This window comes from Sminthopsis crassicaudata, chromosome 4, assembly GCF_048593235.1.
Source record: "Sminthopsis crassicaudata isolate SCR6 chromosome 4, ASM4859323v1, whole genome shotgun sequence".
Classification (NCBI taxonomy): Eukaryota; Metazoa; Chordata; class Mammalia; order Dasyuromorphia; family Dasyuridae; genus Sminthopsis; species Sminthopsis crassicaudata.
The window spans coordinates 340,559,707-340,578,945 of record NC_133620.1 but is presented as its reverse complement, the minus strand read 5'-3'; the positions used below and the strand labels follow the sequence as shown (position 1 = coordinate 340,578,945).

The 19,239-nt window shown below is 34.2% G+C and overlaps 1 protein-coding gene and 1 long non-coding RNA gene across 2 annotated transcripts in view; one reads left to right on the top strand and one right to left on the bottom strand.

Moving 5' to 3' along the window:
• EFCAB3 (EF-hand calcium binding domain 3) overlaps positions 1–19,239 on the top strand; it is a 205,631-nt gene that overhangs the window by 20,567 nt on the left and 165,825 nt on the right. The window contains exons 4-11 of the mRNA XM_074260947.1: positions 719–823; positions 3,602–3,655; positions 7,730–7,834; positions 10,826–10,879; positions 12,129–12,233; positions 15,757–15,801; positions 17,305–17,406; positions 18,097–18,150. Coding sequence (XP_074117048.1) covers positions 719–823; positions 3,602–3,655; positions 7,730–7,834; positions 10,826–10,879; positions 12,129–12,233; positions 15,757–15,801; positions 17,305–17,406; positions 18,097–18,150 — 624 coding nt within the window. The remainder of the gene's footprint in view (positions 1–718; positions 824–3,601; positions 3,656–7,729; positions 7,835–10,825; positions 10,880–12,128; positions 12,234–15,756; positions 15,802–17,304; positions 17,407–18,096; positions 18,151–19,239) is intronic.
• LOC141538924 (uncharacterized) overlaps positions 13,680–19,239 on the bottom strand; it is a 150,113-nt gene continuing 144,553 nt past the window's right edge. The window contains exon 4 of the long non-coding RNA XR_012481157.1: positions 13,680–13,992. This is a non-coding gene — a long non-coding RNA (uncharacterized LOC141538924). The remainder of the gene's footprint in view (positions 13,993–19,239) is intronic.

Here is a 19,239-nt window from a genome sequence, read left to right as displayed (position 1 = left end):
ATGAAAAGAGGCTTTGAGTTGACTGAATAACACAGGGGTTGATTGAACAAGCCAAAATCTCCTGCTGCCACTAAAATAAGAATTCTGGGGCTTAAAAGAATTCCTTTCATTGAAATAGTATAACATGGTTTTCAGCACCCTGTGAAAAGTGATCATGATCTGAAAGATCTTGTTATTGTTTCATTAGTTCAAGAGGAGTGGTTTTGACCAAAGAAAAGTTTGTGTTTTTATTCAGTACTCTTCTATGTTAATTTTTTTAGTTGCACACTTAATACATCAATCCCTTTTACTCTTATGTTTAAACACATAAATTTCCTAAAAAAAAGACTTCTTTGGCCACATCTCAGAAATTTCAATATGTTGTCTTATTGCTCTTGTTATCTCCATTCCACAGAAAAGGAAATTGAGGCTCAAGGAAGTTAAGCACCTTTCCCTACATCACATGATTAATAAAAAAATGAAATTTAAGGCTTGGTCTTCTAGACTACAAACCTAGCACTCTATTCACTATGTCATACTACTTGTAATGGGAATGAGTTTTTTTTGATCCCTGCCCCCTACTGATTCTCTGAATAACTGAACAAGTCACATTATTAGTTGAATTTTAATACTAAAACTAAGGATAATTATATAGATACAAATATTTGTATTTTTTATATTTCAGAATCATTAGATATTTTTTCATTTTTCTGCCTTTCCCATTCCTATCTCTCTTAAGGTGGGAAGATAGATACCAATTACATGGAAGATCTCCTTAGTAAAATGGGAATACAACTTACTGATGAAGAATGTCAAGAGATACTGAAGGAAATGCCAGTTGATGGTAAATATTTAAATACTACTGAGCTTTTCAGAAGAGTTTGAACTATTGCTTTATATGTGAGAGCTTCTAGAGCTAATTTATTTAATATTCTTTAGCAGTCAGGAAAACTCTTAGGAAAATCCATTCTAAAATAAATAGAACAAGGATGTCTTAGGATCACAGACTGTAGATTTAGAGCTGGAAGGAAATACAATGATCAACAAGTCCAGCCCTTTCACTTTTTAATATTAGTGAAACGCAGATAGATAGTTTTTTTTCTAAGATCACACAGATAGAAAGTGGAAAAGTCAGAATTTGAACCCAGATCCTTTGACTTCACCCAGAATCCTTTCCACTATATCATGTTATATCATGCAGTGAGATTTGAAAGGTAGTTTGGGGGCAAATTGTGATGGGCTTTAAATGACAAGCAAAGTTACTTATACTTTATATCAGGGAAAATAGGAAATTCTTGGAGTTTATTGGGTTATGGTCTCATCTTCACTTTAGGAAAATCATTTTGGCAGTTGTGTGGAGGATAGACTGGAGAGAGGAGAGACCTGAAATAGGAAAATCAATTAGGAGACCAAGACAATATTTTAGGGGAAGGAATAATGAGGATCTAATCTATGAGTAGAGAGAAGAAAATTCAAAAAAAATGCTGTTAAAGTACAAATTTATAATTTGGCAATTGATTGGATATATAAGGATAGGGGGTTTGAAGAGTTGAGGAAGAAATAGAGGTTACATACCTAAATGACCGAAAGAATAGTAATACTGTTGAAACAGGGAAGTTTGCAAACTTGATAGATTGGGGGGGAATAATTATATTTTGAACATGTTAAGTCTGTTAAAGCATTTTATACTAAACTACTATAGTATATCATAAAGCATTTAGGTCCTGTATACAGTTTATGACGTGGAATTAGACCTTAGGAAAAAGACTAGGGCTAGAGTTGACAATCAAGAAATCATCAGCATAGAATAATTGAACTCTCATAGGAGCTAATGATATCACCAAAATGAGAATATAGAGAGAAGAGAGAAAGACCAAAGATGGAGTTAACATTGCAATCTCAGTAAGACAGTATACAATATGGACAATAATCTAGTAAAGAAGACTGAGAAGGAATAGTCAGGAAGGAGAAAGATTAAGAGACAGCTTTGTTATAAAAACATAGAAAAGAAAAACCAGGAGAGAGTGGTAAACAGTGTCAAATATCCTAGAGAGGTTAAGAAGGTTGAGGACTCCAAAAAAAAATGTCATCAGAGTGCAGTCAGTTAAGATTGGTAATTTTGGAGAAAGCAATTTTATTTAAGTGATGAGGGTAAGATAGGAGATGAAAGAAGAGGTGATAAGAGGAAAGAAGCAGAGGCAATTATGGTCAATTACTTTTTTAGGAGTTCAATTTAAAAAGGAAGAACTATAGAATGATGATTTAAGCTTTTAGGGGACTTTTGTTTTATTTTTTATTAAGGATAGATGAAATTTGGATGTGTTTTAAGTGGCAAGGAAGTAATCAATATATAGAAAGAGTAGAAGGAAGAACAAAGAGTTCTGTTATTACATAACCCTGTCTCTAGCCCAGTTTTGTGTATATAGTTAACCATGGAGTTTACCTATTAAAAGTTGGGATTGAATAAGAGGAAGTGGACTAATGTGAAATTAGTTCTCACAATCCCCATTTAATGCAGGCCTTGAATGGCTTCTTATTTATCTTCCTGCCTCAAGTCATAGATCTGCCAAAGTGATTTTACTTAGACACAGACCTGATTCTGTCACTCCCCTAAAAATAAATCTCAGTGAATAGTTCCCCTTTGTATCTGGGATAAAATATACATTCCTTTGTTCAGTGTTTAGAGACCTAAACATTCTATTCCCAAACCATGTTTCCAGAATTGTTATATAAAAATTCTCTTCCCAAATTTTGTAATTCAACCAAGATTCACTTTCTGTTCCTATCTCCTACTTTTGTTTTGCAGTTCCCTATGCCAGATATGCATTCCTCCCTCAACTCTGACTCTTAAAATCTCTCTTCTTTTAACATTCAACACAAGGATCACTTTCAACATGAAGCCTTTCTTCTTCTGTGCCCCTCAGTTCCTAGTGATCTCTTCTCCCTTCTTATATTTAATTCATTTGCATTTATGCATATATTTATCCATATATATATATATGTATATATATATATACATACACATATATAAGTAAAATCTGTGTGTAATATATAATATTTGTGTGTATGTTATGCTGTATTTATATATTTGTATATGTGTGTATGTGTGTGTGTGTGTCTGCTATAATAAAATATGTGCTTCCTGAGCAATGGTCATTTTATCCCAGTACCCAGAATAGTATTCGGAATATATTAGGTGCTCAATAAATACAAAATGCTGGGTTGAAATACAAAATGTACTCAGAAAATAAGAATTTATGGCAGATTTTGAAGATTTTGATTCACATCTATGATCCTATATGACAGAATCAGAATAAGTGATAAGATAATTATACTAAAGCTTTTGACAAAAGTTTCATGGAAAAGGTAAAAATTGATGTATTCTCTAATGGAAGGACTGGTCTAGGTAGAAGGAAAGGCAAGAGAATTCCAGGAAGGGGGAGCTGGATAAGTTATCAATGAAGGCCTCCATCACATAGCAAGTAGTTTTTCCTACTTGACTTCATGTTCATTTGAAAAGAAAATTAATTTCTTTGTAAAGTAAAACACATGAAGCAGCCCTAGCTTTTATATTTCATAATTTCAAAAGTATTCTATGTCTGAATTGTTCTTTATCTTGCAGGAAATGGAATGGTGGAGCTCAGTAAATTAATGAGTGCTTTGAAGGATAAAAAAGGTAAGAAAATAATCATATAAGAGGTTGCTATAATATGAATATTAACTCATATCTATTTTTAGGATTTAAGATTTATTGGTCAAAGGATATGAACAGATAATTTTCAGATGAAGAAATTAAAACCATTTCTAGTCATGTGAAAAGGTGCCCTAAATCATTATTGATCAGAGAAATGCAAATTAAGACAACTCTGACGTACTACTATACACCTCTTAGATTGGCTAAGTGACAGGAAAAGATAATGAAGAATGTTGAAGGGGATGTGGGAAAACTAAGACACTAGTACATTGTTGGTGGAATTGTGAACTGATCCAACCATTCTGGACAGCAATTTGGAACTATGCCCAAAGGGCTATCAAACTGTGCATACCCTTTGATACAGCAGTTTTTCTACTGGGTTTATATCCCAAAAAGATCTTAAAGGTACCCACATGTGCAAAAAAGTCTGTAGCAGCTTTTCTTGTAGTGGGAAGGAGTGTAAACTGAATGGATGTCTATCAATTGGAGAATGGCTGAATAAGTTATGTGTAATGTTCTGGTTATCTCTCTGGAGGTCCTCCAAATAGGCTTTGGTTTCAGCAGAATAATCACCACAAGAATAGTCAGGAATAAAGTCCAAAGTATTTATTATCTCCTTTATAGTCTTTTTTCATCCTTTTGATTGGATCCTATTTATGTGCAACAAGGTTTTTGCCTGATTTCCTTATCAACACCTATCCCTTCTGTGCACATTTGAATGAATTTTACTGTGCTTTTTCATTTCACTAAAAACTTGAAAGATAAAAATACTCAAACATAGGTAGTAGTCATCATATCTGTAAATATGGCTAAGAATTCCTGTCTTTTGTTATTTCCCTTTTTCCTAAGGCATGATAGTCATTGTCAATAACCTGGATGGAAACATTCTAGGAAACATGAGAATCAAGCTCACAAATAAAGAATTAGAGAATCTATTAAAAGGGCTACCTGCTGATAGTGAATAATTTGACACTCTTCTGGCCATATTTATCTTCAAGATACATTGGGATTGTGGGGAAATATTTCAACAACCACATTAATCCATTAATCAGCAAATATTGAGTGCCAATGGCATTGAGGGCAGAAGAGAATATCAAAAAATAAATAATTAATAAACTTATGGCAACTAGTAATACAGGAGATACAGTGTTGGACCTGGAGCTAGGAAGACTTAAATTCAAATCCAGCCTAAGACACTGCCTGTATGATTCTAATAAGTCACTTAACTACTTTTTGCCTCAATTTCAAACTCAACTGTAAAATGGAGATAATATTAGTATCTACCTTAAAGGACTGATGTGAGGATCAAATGAGATAATAGGTGTAAATCACTTAGCACAATATCTGGCACATAATAAGGTGCTATAAAAATGCTAGCAACAACATTATGATGATAATGATGAAAATAATTTTATAAACTTCCAAACATTAATAACTTGGATTCTAATTATGCTAGAAATTATCTAGAAAGGAAAAGGAAGAGAATGTTTACATTTATATAGCTTGCCAAGCACTATCCTAAGGGCTTTATAATAATTATATCATTTGATCCTCACAATGATACTGCAAGATAGGTACAGTTATTATCTACATTTTACAGTTGAGGAAAACCAAAACCAACAGGGTTAAGTGAATTGCCCAAAATCATACAGCTAATAAATGTCTGAGACTGGATTTGAATTCAGATCTTCCTGACTCTAGTCTTATTACTCTATCCACTGTACCACCCAGGCAAATTAGTGAAAATATAATAAAGAGTATGTGATTACCCAGGAGAATGATAGGATTGCTTATCAGTGTGGGGCTAAAATAGGATAGAGCAAATTATAAAAGCTCTTACTTTGTAAGATCAAATTTTAAAATTTCCCCCTGAATTGTGACTTTCCAGAATGTGGCCCCTGAGTATAAATTATCCCTTATGTTGCAGATTATGGAAATGTAGATTTGAATAAGTTGATTGACTCTGTGACGCCTGTAAAAGGTATATGAAAAACACTACAGAAGAGCAATAATATAGCTACCTTTTATATATATCATCATCTAATTTGGATACTTGTGTTATCAGATGATCTTAAATTTTCCTTTTGCACTATCTGCATGTGGACAGATATCTATGGTTCTGTGTCTTTTGTAGCAAGCATTACCTATTTATTTATCTATATGTATGCATATATATGTTTACATATATATATATTATATAGACATATTCTCTTCCGTTTTGCTCTATCAGGGGGAAAAATCACAACATTAAAGGTGACAGATTGATGATTATTTGGGATATTTGGTCAGTGGAGACAATCTGGGGATTAGGTTTTTTTAAAAAACCTACATATTAGCAAGAAAAATAGCTAAAATAGGAAAGTATTTGGGATTTTAATAACAGCTTTTTATTTTCAAAATATATGCAAAGATAGTTTTCAACATTCATCCTTGCAAAACCTTGTGTTCCAAATTTTTGTCCCTTCTTTCTCCCCAACCTCCTCTCTTAGATAGCAAGTAATTCAATATAGGTTAAACATGTGCAATTCTTCTAAACATATTTCCACAGTTATCATGCTGCACAAGAAAAATCAGATCAAAAATTGAGAAAGAAAAAAAAGGCAAACAATAAAAAATGGTAAAAAAAAAAATACTATATTGTAATCCACATTCAATCCCTACAGTCTTCTTTCTGGATGCAGATGCCTCTCTCCAGCACAAGTCTATTGGAATTGGCCTGAATCACCTCATTGTTGAAAAGAGCCAAGTCTATCACAATTAATCATCACATAATCTTGTTGCTGTGCACAATGTTCTCTTGATTCTACTTACTTCATTTAGCATCAGTTCATAAAAGTCTTTCCAGGCCTTTCTATCATCCTGCTGATCATTTCTTATAGAACAATAATATTCCATCACATTCATATGCCATAACTTATTCAGCCATTTCCCAACTGATAGGCATCCACTCATATTCCAGTTCCTTGCCATTTTAAAAAGGACTGCTACAGATATTTTTACACATGTCAGTCTTTTTCCCTTTTTTATGATCTCTTTGGGGAAAAGACCCAATAGAAATACTGCTAAATCAAAGGGCATGTTTGATAGACTTTTGGGCTTCGTTCCAAATTGCTTTCCAGAATGGTTAGATCAGCAGTTCATAATACCACCAACTATGTATTAATGTCCCAGTTTTCCCATATCCCCTCCAACATTCATCATTATATTTTCTTATCATCTTAGCTAGTCTAAGAGGTGTGTAGTGGTACCTCAGAGTTGTCTCAATTTTCATTTTTCTTATCAATAATGATTTAGAGCATCTTTTCACATGATTAGAAATGGTTTCAATTTCTTCATCTGAAAATTTTGTTAATATCCTTTGGCTTCTTATCAGTTGGAGAATGACTTGTATTCTTATAAATTTGAGTCAATTCTCTATATATTTTAGAAATGAGGTCTTGGATGTAAAAAATTTATCCTAGTTTTCTACTTCCCTTCTAACCTTGGTTGCATTAGTTTTGTTTGTACAAAAACTTTTTAATTTAATATAATCAAAATTATCCATTTTACATGGAAACTAATTTTGAAATACTTGATATTTCTGTAGGAGATTAGAGGAAAGAGTCTCTTGATGGGAAAAAAGTAGTTATTTCATATTGGTAACAATAACCAACACTTACCTCTCACAAGATTGTTGTGAGAAGCAAACTTTAAAGTTTTTGATATGCTAAATATTATTTTCATTATTATTGCTTGTGAGCTAGCATACTTTGTCTTAATTATCTAGTGGCAAAGTTGATATGAGAGCACATTTCATGATATTTCCAGTGGAAACAGCTCTTTATCTCAAGACATATCTCACAGAGGAGCTATGAATAAGAGAACAAGTTCTCTTTCCTTTCATTAAGTCTCTCTCTCTCTACACACACACTTGGTAAAATCTTGCTGTGTATACACTTTTCAGATTCAATTTTGAAATTGTGATAGTTATAAATGTTGCTTGCCACATACCCAGAATCACTAACAATGACAACAATGACTCGTCTTCTCATTTCTCACACTGATGATGTTCCTTAGGAAGGAAGGTCGATGTCAGTAACCTGGACAACCTTCTGGATTCCATGGGGGTGGCTCTCACTGAAGATGAAAAGGATGAGCTCTTGAAAATGCTTCCAATTGATGGTAAGTATTTCAGATTTCACGTACCTTTCATAAGGGCTTGGGCCTAAGTAAAGAGCCTTATAAGACAATAGTTATTTGGGAGTCATCATATAGACCTTCAGGTATCATTTCTCTCCCTAATCTGTGTTATTCCCTATGGGCTCCATTTGGTATGTATGTGTATGAATATGTGTGTGTGTGTTTTTATTTATTTTTTCATAGAAAATAAATGGCCAATATAGAAGTTTGTTGATCGATGTGGGAATTTTTTTTTAGCCTGAACTATATATTTGTTACAGGGGAGGGTTGCATGGGTTGCATTTTGTTTTATTTTATTTTGTTTTTATTTTTCTTAATGGGGAAGGGAGAAAGAAAATAGATTATTATTAACTGGAAAAAAAGATTTAAAAAATGTAAATGGATAAAGACCTATCTCAAAATAAAAAAGGTATCCTATCCCACATACTCCAGGAGGCATATTTTAGCCATGGCATGTATGTATATAATCATACATACATATAAAATAAATACAAGGTCTTTGGGGAATAGGAAGAGGCACCAGGATCTGGAGGGATCAGGAAAAAGTCTCATGTAAAAGATGGTACTTGAACTGAGATTTGAAAGAAATTAGGGATTCTAAGGCAAGGAAAGAAAACATTCAATTCTAATTTTTGACAAAGATGCACTGGCTCCAGTATATAGATAGTCCAAATCAATATAGATAGTCCAAAATCATAGCAGGAAAAAGAATGTCACCAAAAAACATCTTGACTAGATCACAGTGTGTGCAAAGGAGAGTTAGTTATTATAATAACATTGAAAAGATAATTTGAAACCAGATTTCAAAAGGCTTTAAATGCCAAGTGAAGAGTTTCATATGTTCATAGAAGGATAAAAGTCAGTGAAATTGATCAGAGTAGTAAATGTGCAGACAAGTGAGTGGGCACAGAAGGAACATTCCTATGCTTTCAGACTATCATTTTAGTACCTATGTGCAATATAGATGGAAGAGACAGGTGACTTGAAGTAATTTCTATTTCAAATTAGTGTCAGTAAAACATATCTAAAACCCTCAGGTTTTTATTGATTCTAGCTGCCAGTAGCACTTCCCTTTGTCTTCCTCTGAAGTTACTTCCAATCAACTGGTTCACAAAGTAATTGAAGGCTCTCTAAAGAATTAGGCTTAGAATCATCCCTCTATACTTGCTATAGTGTAAAGGAGTTGTTAATAGTTCAAAGGTTTGCAAATTAGTTTGGAATAACAGCACTCTTTTGATGCTGCTTGAAAACTCAGACCAGCCAAGACATAAAGCTAAAATAGGAAAGGTCAATTAGGGCATTTTTGTCATGTTCCCTTTCCTGATTTGGGCCCTATTTTTAAGGAAACATACACCCATTTGAAATATTTTTACCAACTAATGAAAATAAAAGAGATATGTTCTAGAGTGGCAAACAGAAGAGGAAGGGGAAATCTTGAAGTCTTTATGACTTCCAGATCTGGCTCTGTCACATAGTAACTATGTGAATTATGGGCAAGACACATAGTCTTCCAGAGGCTGTCTACAGGGTACTCTTCAAACTCTTAAATTGCAGAGAAGTTGATAGCCTGGAATATAGTAAGCATTTAACAAATAATTGTTGGTTGACTGATAAATAAATATCAGCAAAAGGAATTCCCAAACTGATGAAATCACATATCCAGACAAAAGAGTGAAGAAAAAGTTCCAGGCACTTTTTAATTGGCTCATTCTTTCTGCTCACATAATTATTCTGCTCAGCCATAATGGCCCAGTAATTCCAGCTACCTCCCATTCTGCAGAGACTTTGATACAATAGAGGTACATTCTTTATCAGCCAAAAAGTAGGAATCTAAACAAGACAGCATACATTTCCTCTTCCCTGGCCTTTAGCAACATTGATGAAAATATACTCACTTTATTAAAGTGAGTGAGAGAGATTATTTAGGTTAGATTGTGGGCTTTTTAAGAGCAGGCACAATCTTTTGCCTCTTTTTTTATCCCTAGCACTTATCATGGTGCCCAACACTTAGGCATTTAAATGTTTACTGAATCGAACTGATATATGAGTCAACTAAGTGACATAGTGGAGAGAGCACTGCACCTGAGTTAGGAAAGACCAGAGTTCAAATCAACCCTTGCTCCTTACCTGTAGAACCATAGGCAAGTCACTTAGCCTCTATTTGCCTCAGTTTCATCATCTGTAAATGGGCATAATAACAGCACACATCTACTGTGATTGTTGTGAGGATGCAATGAGATAACAATTGTAAAGCACTTAGCACAATACCTGGCACATATAATATAGTATCAATTATAGTAACTGATGTGAGATATGAGTATGTATGTGTTTATGCATATATATGTTTGTATATAACATGTATACATATATATTAGCTATTATTAAATCCTACCTGATGCATACTGACTGTTGTGATCCTGGGCAAATCATTTAACTTCTAGGAAATTCTTTAATGCAGACTAAATATTCCTTGTACTCATAAAATCACAGTTCCAGTCGCTATCTTTATTAGACAAGGAAATACTATTTTTCTATTTTAAAAGAACATAAAAGAAACATAAAATATTGTATTCACAGACTGAGAGTGAAAAATAATAGATTCTCCTTGCTCTTTGCCAATAGCAATATTCTCTGTCTTCCTATACTATGTCTTAGTCAAGGTGGGATCTGGGATCTAGAGATGTTTCTTCAAACAAAGCACAACGTTGATTTCTAGAAAAAGTTTTCCAATTCATTATTTGTGGAATTGGATATCCACAGGAAGCTATGATAAAGGAAAGAATATCTCCATCACTTCATAATGACATTGAGGAAAAGTAGAATTACAGTTTTGGGGAACTGGTAGAAAGTTATCCCCTTCTTAATACTATGTTTTATGGTTTCAGTGCTTCATGCCATTCTAGTCATGATCAATAATAACACTATCTCTGTAGATCGCAGCCTCTGGGTCTCAGACTATTCCTTTTCTTTCAGCTGATGGAAAAATAGATATGAATAAATTGGAAGAAACTCTGAACAATATTAAATGTGAGTAAAAATTTATGGCAAAAATAACACAGTAAAACTAGGGTGGAGAGGCAATATAGTAGAAAAAAGAGCACTGAATTTGAGGTCAAAACACCTGGTTTCAAATCCTGGTTCTGTTACTATCAATATGATTCTGGTCAGACACTGCTTCTCCAGGCTTTACTTTTCACACTGTAAAATCAGAAGGTCTAAATAGATATGCCCTAAAGTTCCTTTACAATTCTAAATCTTACAGGGGTATTTTTTTGATATTTAAAATGTCCTTACATTTTTCCCATGGCAGCTAGATAGCGCAGTGGATAGAGCACCAGATCTGGAGTCACAAAGGCTTGAGTTCAAATCTAGCTTCAAACCTAGCTGGGTAACTCTGGGCAAGTTGTTTAATCCTGTCTGTCTCAGTTTCCTCATCTATAAAATAAGCTAAGGAAAAGGCAAACATTCCAGTATCTTTGCCAAGAAAACTCCAAATGTTATCATAAGGAGTCAGACATGACCGAACAACATTTTCCCCATCATTGTCTTAATATGGTCAACTCACCAATACTTTTAGTGATATTTTTGTATCCTGTTACTTGTGATTCTTTTCAGTACATCTGCATTTTGGCAGATCATGTTCAACAACATAATATGTAGAAAATAGCATGTTTTCTGTAACTTCAGAAAACAATTTGATTTCTGTTTCCAATGAAGAAAAGTCCAATTTTAGGACTTCATGACAGATAATTAAGAGACATCATCTAATCATTTAGGCAAAAAAAAATCAATAATTCCTTTTTGCCAAAGTAGTTAAATCATGAAATTTTCATGCTAGAAACTTGGGAGATCATAGTGCCTTCATCTTTAGATCTGGAAATGGGATTAGACTAGATAAAAATGTTCCTATGATAGGGATGCCCCAGACAACTCTCAAAGACTTTTAAGTGATAGAACAAGTATACTGGTAAAAGGAGTTTCCTTACTAGGAGTTCCCTATAACAGGGAAATTATAGGTCTGGTTTACAATGAAAAAAAAGAATACACTAGTTATCCATATAAATGGACTTTAAGCCATCTCCCTTGAACCAGGATTGATGGAGTAGGTTTAATTTTTAATTGTAATGCTTTTGAACATATATCAGTTGAGTTATAATAAGTGAGTTATTTCCTCACTGAGATTGGAAGTGGTTATGTATAGGCAGCAGTGACATTTTCACCATAAGAATCATTTATTTTTCAATAATTTGTTTCTCATTCTACCTCTTTGCCCCAGGGGAAAAGACTGATCTAGATAACCTTGGCACATTTCTGGGAAACATGGGTATAGAATTAACAGAAGAAGAGCTTGAGGAGCTGAAGAAGCATCTACCAATTGATGGTAAGTTCTGGTGTTAAGAAAATTTCAAGCTTCTAAGCCTTATGAGAAACTTCTTCAGTTCCATTCAATAACATTTATAAAATGACAACCATGTTCCATTCACATCCTTGTGACTTAAGTTTCTCCTGATTCCAAATGTAGGGCTTATTCTACTATACCATGTTGCATAAAAAAGATTCTTAATCCATAGTGTTTGTGATAAATAACAAATGAGTGATTCAGACAATATAAGTTCAAGATTGACTTTAAGCCTAAGAATTATTGACTGTAGTCTATGGTTATAATAATCAGAAAAGGTTTCATGGAGAAGAAGAATTAAACTAACCAGACCTTCAATGGAGTATATTTATGTGACAATGTCTGAGTTGCTTGGGAATGAGATTAGAAAAGCAGAACATAATAATAGCAACAAAGACTGGAAAGTACATAGCTAATGGTTGATTGGAAGAATGGTGAATAAACCAGTTTAGCTAGTACAGAATATACATATAAGATGTTTTCAGGTATGTTCAAAGCAAGCTTATTTTTTAAAATATGCCCTGTTGAAATATGTATGAGAGTCATGATTCATAAAGAATTTAAAGAGATTCTCTTAAGAGTTTATTTATGCCATATTTGACAGACTAACCTCTAAAGTCTAGCAAATTAGAAATAGTTCAGAAGGGATTTATATACTGAAAATTTGGGGCTTAGCTAATAGGTTAACAGTCTACAAAGTTGTAAATTATAAAATAAAGATAAGAAAGATCATAATTTAGGAAAGGAGATGAGCTTTTACAGAAAGGCAAATTTGGATGGCGGTTTTACAGGAGATAAATAAGAAACAACAGATAATTTTAATTGCTCTACATTCTTTACCTAGATATATCATTTTTATTGCTCCACATTCATTTAGATGCTAGATATGTAGTTCTGAATAGACCCCTGGGCTGTGACCTATCACCGTGTCTTTCTTCTTCGTTGCCTTTGTTCAACTCTTATTCTCTCCTGTACATAAGTTTTGTCTCCTCCCCCAGCCAAAAGTGATCTTTTTACTCAGCTCATCTAAAAAGCTAAGCAGGATGAGACATCATTTGTATGTGGCTGGAATATCACCTGGAAATATCAGGTGCTCAGCACAATGGAAAGTATGTTAGATTTGGAGTCAGAGGACCTAGATTCAAATGGAGACTTACTACTAATTAGCTACATCTCTTTCAGCATGTCACTCAACCACCCTGGGTCTTACTTTTTTCATCTGTAAAATAAAGTGGTTAGACCAAATCACTTCGAAGTAACTTCTAGTTTTAGGTCTTGGATTTTAGGTACTTTCCTAATACATTATATCTTTCACATGGAACTTATTCCATTTTGCCTTCTAGATATCCATGTATCTTCCCAAATATATGCTATGTTCCTAGAGGACAATTTATCTCCTATAGCACCTAGCACATACCTTGCACAGAGTAGGCTGCCTATAAATGTTTATTCAATGACAGAATTTCATTCACTACCTAAATAATATTTTCACCAAAGAAGCAAACGACATTATTTAAGAAACAGGTGTTCTCATACTACAACCAGCTACAAACAGCTACAAACAGGACACCTGTACTCTTGAGGAAAGGAGTCAATAATTGGAACCATATAATACAATCAGGATTATTTGATACATTACTCATAAAATCGTTATGAATTCCATCCTTGCTTTTAATGATGTTTCCTCTGATTTACTATTGTAGTAATGATTGCAGTACTTTTAGCTTTCTGTTTTGACCTGCTAAAAAAAAATGTGCCATTTTCAGTTTCCTTTTTTTTTCTTTTAAAATTTGATACATACAAGGTAACATCATGGTACCATCACAAATGTTTTATGTTACTATGACCTAACTAAAATAAAACATAGGCTTAAGGACTTTCCTCCCTGAGAATTCCCTCTAATGAAATCAATAGATTTTTCCTCACCCCACTCCTCCAAAAAGAAAAATTGTACCCAAGTATTAGTCAAGGGGACTCACTAAAAGAAATTTTATGTTTTAAAAATAGATGTTCTGTTGTTCAAGGTTAAGGTTGTATCCATTATTGCAATTAGGAAGAAAAGATAGCAGATTTTTCTCTCTGTATAACAACAGTGTGAATAATGCAACCCATTTTCCTTCTATTCTGCTGGATCAGATCACCTTTTTTAGAGGCCTGTTGCAGATATAGGATCTGATACATTGGGAAAGGAAGAAGACAACAACAGCAGCAGCAGCAGCAGTAGTAGTAATAGTAGTATTAATAGTAGTAGTAGAAGCAGAGTAGTAGTAGTGGTAGTAGTAGTAGCAATAGCAGCAGCTGTAGCAATAATAGTAGTAGAAGCAGAGTAGTAGTAGTAGTAGTAGTAGTAGCAGCAGCAGCAGCAGCAGGAGCAGCAGTGATAGTAGTAGTACTAATAGTAGTAGAAGCAGAGTACTAGTAGTATTAGTAATAGCAGTAACAGCAGCAGCAGCAACAGCAGTAGTAGCACTAATAGTAGTAGAAGAAGCAGAGTAGTAGTAGTAGTAGTAGTAATAGTAACAACAACAACAGCAGTAGTGGTAGTAGGAGGAGGAGTACTAAAAGTAGTAGAAGCAGAGTAGTAGTAGTAGTAGTAGCAGCAGCAACAGTAGTGATAATAGTAATAATAGTACTAATAGTAGTAGAAGCAGAGTAGCAGTAGCAATGGTAGTAGTAGTAGTAATAATAATACTAGTAATAGTAATAGAAGCAGAGTAGGAGGAGGAGGAGCAGCAGCAGCAGCAGCAGTAGTAGTAGTATTACTAATAGTAATAGTAGCAGAGTAGTAGTAGTAGTAGCAGCAGAAGAAGAACTAACTAATAATAGTAGTAGTAGTAGCAGCAGCAGCCATGGTAGTAGTAGTACTAATAGTAGAAGCAGGAGTACTACTGGTAGTAGTAGCAGCAGTAGCAATGGTAGCAGTAGTAGTAGTAGTAGTAGTAGTAGTAGTAGTAGTAGTAGTAGTAATACTAATAATAGTAATAGAAGCAGAGAAGTAGTAGTAGTAGCAGCAGCAGTAGTAATACTAATAGTAGTAGAAGCAGAGTACTAGTAGTAGTAGCAGTAGCAATGGTAGTAGTAGTAGTAGTAGTAGTAGTAGTAATAGTATTAATAGAAGCAGAGTAGTAGTAGTAGTAGTAGTAGCAGCAGCAGCAGCGGTGGTGGTGTGATAGTAGTATTAGTATTAATAGTAATAGTAGTAGTATTAATAGTACTAGAAGCAGAGTAGTAGTAGTAGTACTAATAGTAGTACTAGAAGCAGAGTAGTAGTAGCAGCAGCAGCAATAATAGTAGTAATTGAAGTAATCATAGGAGTCATAGTAATAGTAATAGTAATAAAAAGATATAGCTATTACATAGAGAGATTTCCCCTTTTCCCAGCTTCCTTTTAAGTGTACCAATAATGTAGGGAAAGAAAAATCAAAAAACTGCAAGACTCAAATAGAATACTTTTATTCTTTGGAACATCACTGCCTGTATGTTTGAATTATGCTCTCTTTTACAGTTAATGAGAAGGTCACATTGGTAGACTCTATACAGGACATTAAAGGTAAGTGGAAATTATCATGAAAAAAGTTAAGTAAAATAAGCTCCATTGTGTTTTTAAAATTGTTTTTCTAAATGATTTTCCTAAGTCCAAGTCTTATTAAGACTTTTTTTCTTACAAAAACATGTATTTCATCTCTCCTGCAGTGTGAGAAATAGATTCCTTTTTCTGTGCTTTCACTAAGTCCCATGCATCCTGAAATTTTTCGAGAGTAATAATATATTTCCTATTATATAATATGGCCTTGTAGAGAGAGAGTTGGTCTTAGAGCTGCGTTCAAGTGCAGCTTGACACATATTGGCTTGTGATTCTGGGCAACTACTTCAACTTCTCTGAGATTCTGAGCCAGCTCTTCAAGACCATAATTTGCAGAGAGCATGCTGACTTGAATTGATAGAGGGAGTTCTTTGCTTGGAAGCTTCCTATATTAATGAAATATCAGACTCAGTCTCTATCCCTGCCCTTTATCAGTCATTCCTCTTAAACAGATTCAGAGGCACAAAGCTTATTTATATAAATGGAACAGTGGTGCCTAGACAGGGGCAAAATACTCCTCAGGTCCCTTAATACCCCTCAAAAATTCTTGCCTGTGTGTTTCTCTCTGTATCTTTCACAGTTGTCTCTGACTCTGTTTCTATATGTATTATTCTTTCTCCTCTCTCTGCTGTCTTCTTTCTGTTCTTTTTCTTCTGTCTCACTCTCTCTGTCTCTGTTTCTGTCTCTCTTTTTCTGTGTATGTATGTGTGTGTCTTAGTCTCTTTGTCTCTTTTTCTTTCTGTGTCTCTGTCTCTCTGCCTTTCTTTTTTTGTGTCTCTCTGTCTCTTCTCTCTCTTTCTCTCTTCTTTCTTCCCTTCCTCCCTCCCTTCCTCCTTTCACTCCCCTTTTCCTCTTTCCTTCCCTCCCTTCCTCCTTTCATTCCCCTTTTCCTCTTTCCTTCCCTCCCTCTCTCTATGTCTCTGTTTCCCTCTCACAGTTGCTTTCTCGGTTTCCTGTCTCCTCCTTTTCCCCTATTTCTTAGGAATAGGGGAGGCTAAACTTTCATTTTCAGTCCCATGGTTCTCCAGAATAGTGAGCTTCTAGTTATATAGAAAATATGTAAGTCAAGAATTGGCAATTATATAGGAATTTAGAGTAGGAGAGACAAAACTTAAAATCTTAAAAAATCAAACTTAAACTTTAAAAATCAAACTCTACCTATTGGTTAAAATTATATAGTATTATAATAATGATGATAAACATTTATGTCTATGTATTTAACAATATAATAAAGCTTGGAACTTTCCAATCCTGATTCTCCTATTCATTGCACTGATCTCCCCTTTAAAATAGGCTATGTTCCTATGAACTAGGATTTAAATAAATTAATTTCTTCTCATTTTTCCTTTTCTTATTATACTTAATTGAGGGAAGGGAATCAGATGGTGGGATTTTAATGTTAATTTCCTACTTAGTAACCATTAGATATATGACTTATTTCCATTTTTAACTATCCTCATCTTTTTCAAGGAGAGATTGATGTGCAAAACCTGGACAATCTACTAGGCAATATGGGGATTGAGCTTGCAGATGAAGAAGCAAAGAAGCTAATGAAATCCCTGCCATTTGATTGTACGTAGTCTAAATACCAGAATATCGTACAGAGGAGCTTGTGTTCATAAGAATTCCTGAATAAAGATGATAATTGAACCCAAAAGATAGAATGAGATCACCAAGGAAAATGAGTAGAGAAAGATGATACCTCAGTACCCTGATGTTTATGGGACGAGAAATGGATGATCCAGCAAAGACTAAAAACTGATCAGATAGGTAGGAAAATAAAGGAAGGAAGAGCAGTGTCAGAAACCAACAGAGGAGAAGCTATTCTGGAGGAGAGGTAACTACTGACAGGGAAAGCCTCAGAAAAAAAGCTAGAAGATTAAGGCTTAAGCTATTGAATTGAGCAGATTTTATCTCCTCTCTTATGACCAGCAGCTGATTGTAATTTAAAATTCTGCATACTTACTTTTCTACTAGACCCAGCCTAAAACAGGAATCAAATACATTGAACCTAAAGGTCCCAAAATAAAGGAAAGAGTAGAAAGTCTCCAAGTTTTCCCATAAAAAATTCCCTCAGTTCTGGCCGTTAAATTTGATTGGTTAGTGAGAGGCCTTGTCATTAGCAGTATCAAGAAGACAGATGAACTAGTTCTACTCCCTTAATTCCAGGCTTCCATTTTTTGATGCTTTTTTCCCCATTTGTTGAGTATTGTTTTCAAATGAAACATCCCTCTTATGCATGAATTGTGCTTTTTCTTATAGCTTCTGGGAAGGTGGATATAAACAAACTATTGGATGAAGTTAAAGCTATTCAAGGTAAGTGGTAGATTATGATGCTAAACTAAAACTGGCATCTTCCCTATTTACTCCCAATAATCCCAGCTAATTACTGATACAATGTATATGCCTACTGACCTTCAATTTATCTCTATAGACATCTATATATAAGTTCCAAGGCATATATCTTTATATATTTCTGCAAACTTGCTATTTAGTAGCCAAATTCTAGATCTATACAACATATACTGAAGCATAGATTTGATACTTTGCCAATAATTAGTTCAATATATAAACAAATTTCTAAAGTTAAGTGAAAAAAACCAAATTTTCTTTTTTGTTCACTGTTATTCAAGGTCAGTACCACCTCCTCCTCCTCCTCCCATGGTATTTCTTTTTTTCTCATCCCCCTCTCCCAATCCCTTTTAGCTATTCAACAACCTTCTGTCCTCTTCCCATTCCATTATCAGAATCTACTTTGAAGAAAGAATCTAGTATCAATCATTTACATCTCAACATAAAATTGAGTCAATCTCATACTTTTTTTTCTAAAAAGCTATAATTACACTTATTTCATCATTTCACAGATATGGAATCTCAAGCCCAGAAACGTCACTTTATTCAAGGTCACAAACCTTACTTAGGGTCCAAGTTAGTAATAAAATCTAGGTATTCTGACTGCCAAATCAAATTTTTCCATTAAATTACAGTATTTGATCTTTGACCATTGGATTCAAAATGTTAGCTACTCATTGAAACATGAAGCTGTTTGTATTTGCCTTTTATGCTTTGTCTTTTATTGCCTTTGTTCCCTAATAAAGGACTTTTAACCATTAGCTGAGCAGGTAGAAAAAGACCTGGGAAAAACCTTAATTTAGAAATGTCAAGGTCATCCACTATGTCCAGGCTATTGTTAGTCATATTGTTGGTGGTGGTGGTGGTCCTTTGTTTTCAAAGAGAGCCAGTGACATGATGGGGTAATGCCTTGGCTTGTGCATTTGCTTGTGGCTTGGCTTTGAGAGGCAAAGCTATACAGAGCCATTAACCTCACTCTCAAGACAAAAGTCAAGGGACTGTGGGGATATTACAGGATGCAGTGAATGACCTTGACCTTTCTAAATTTAATTC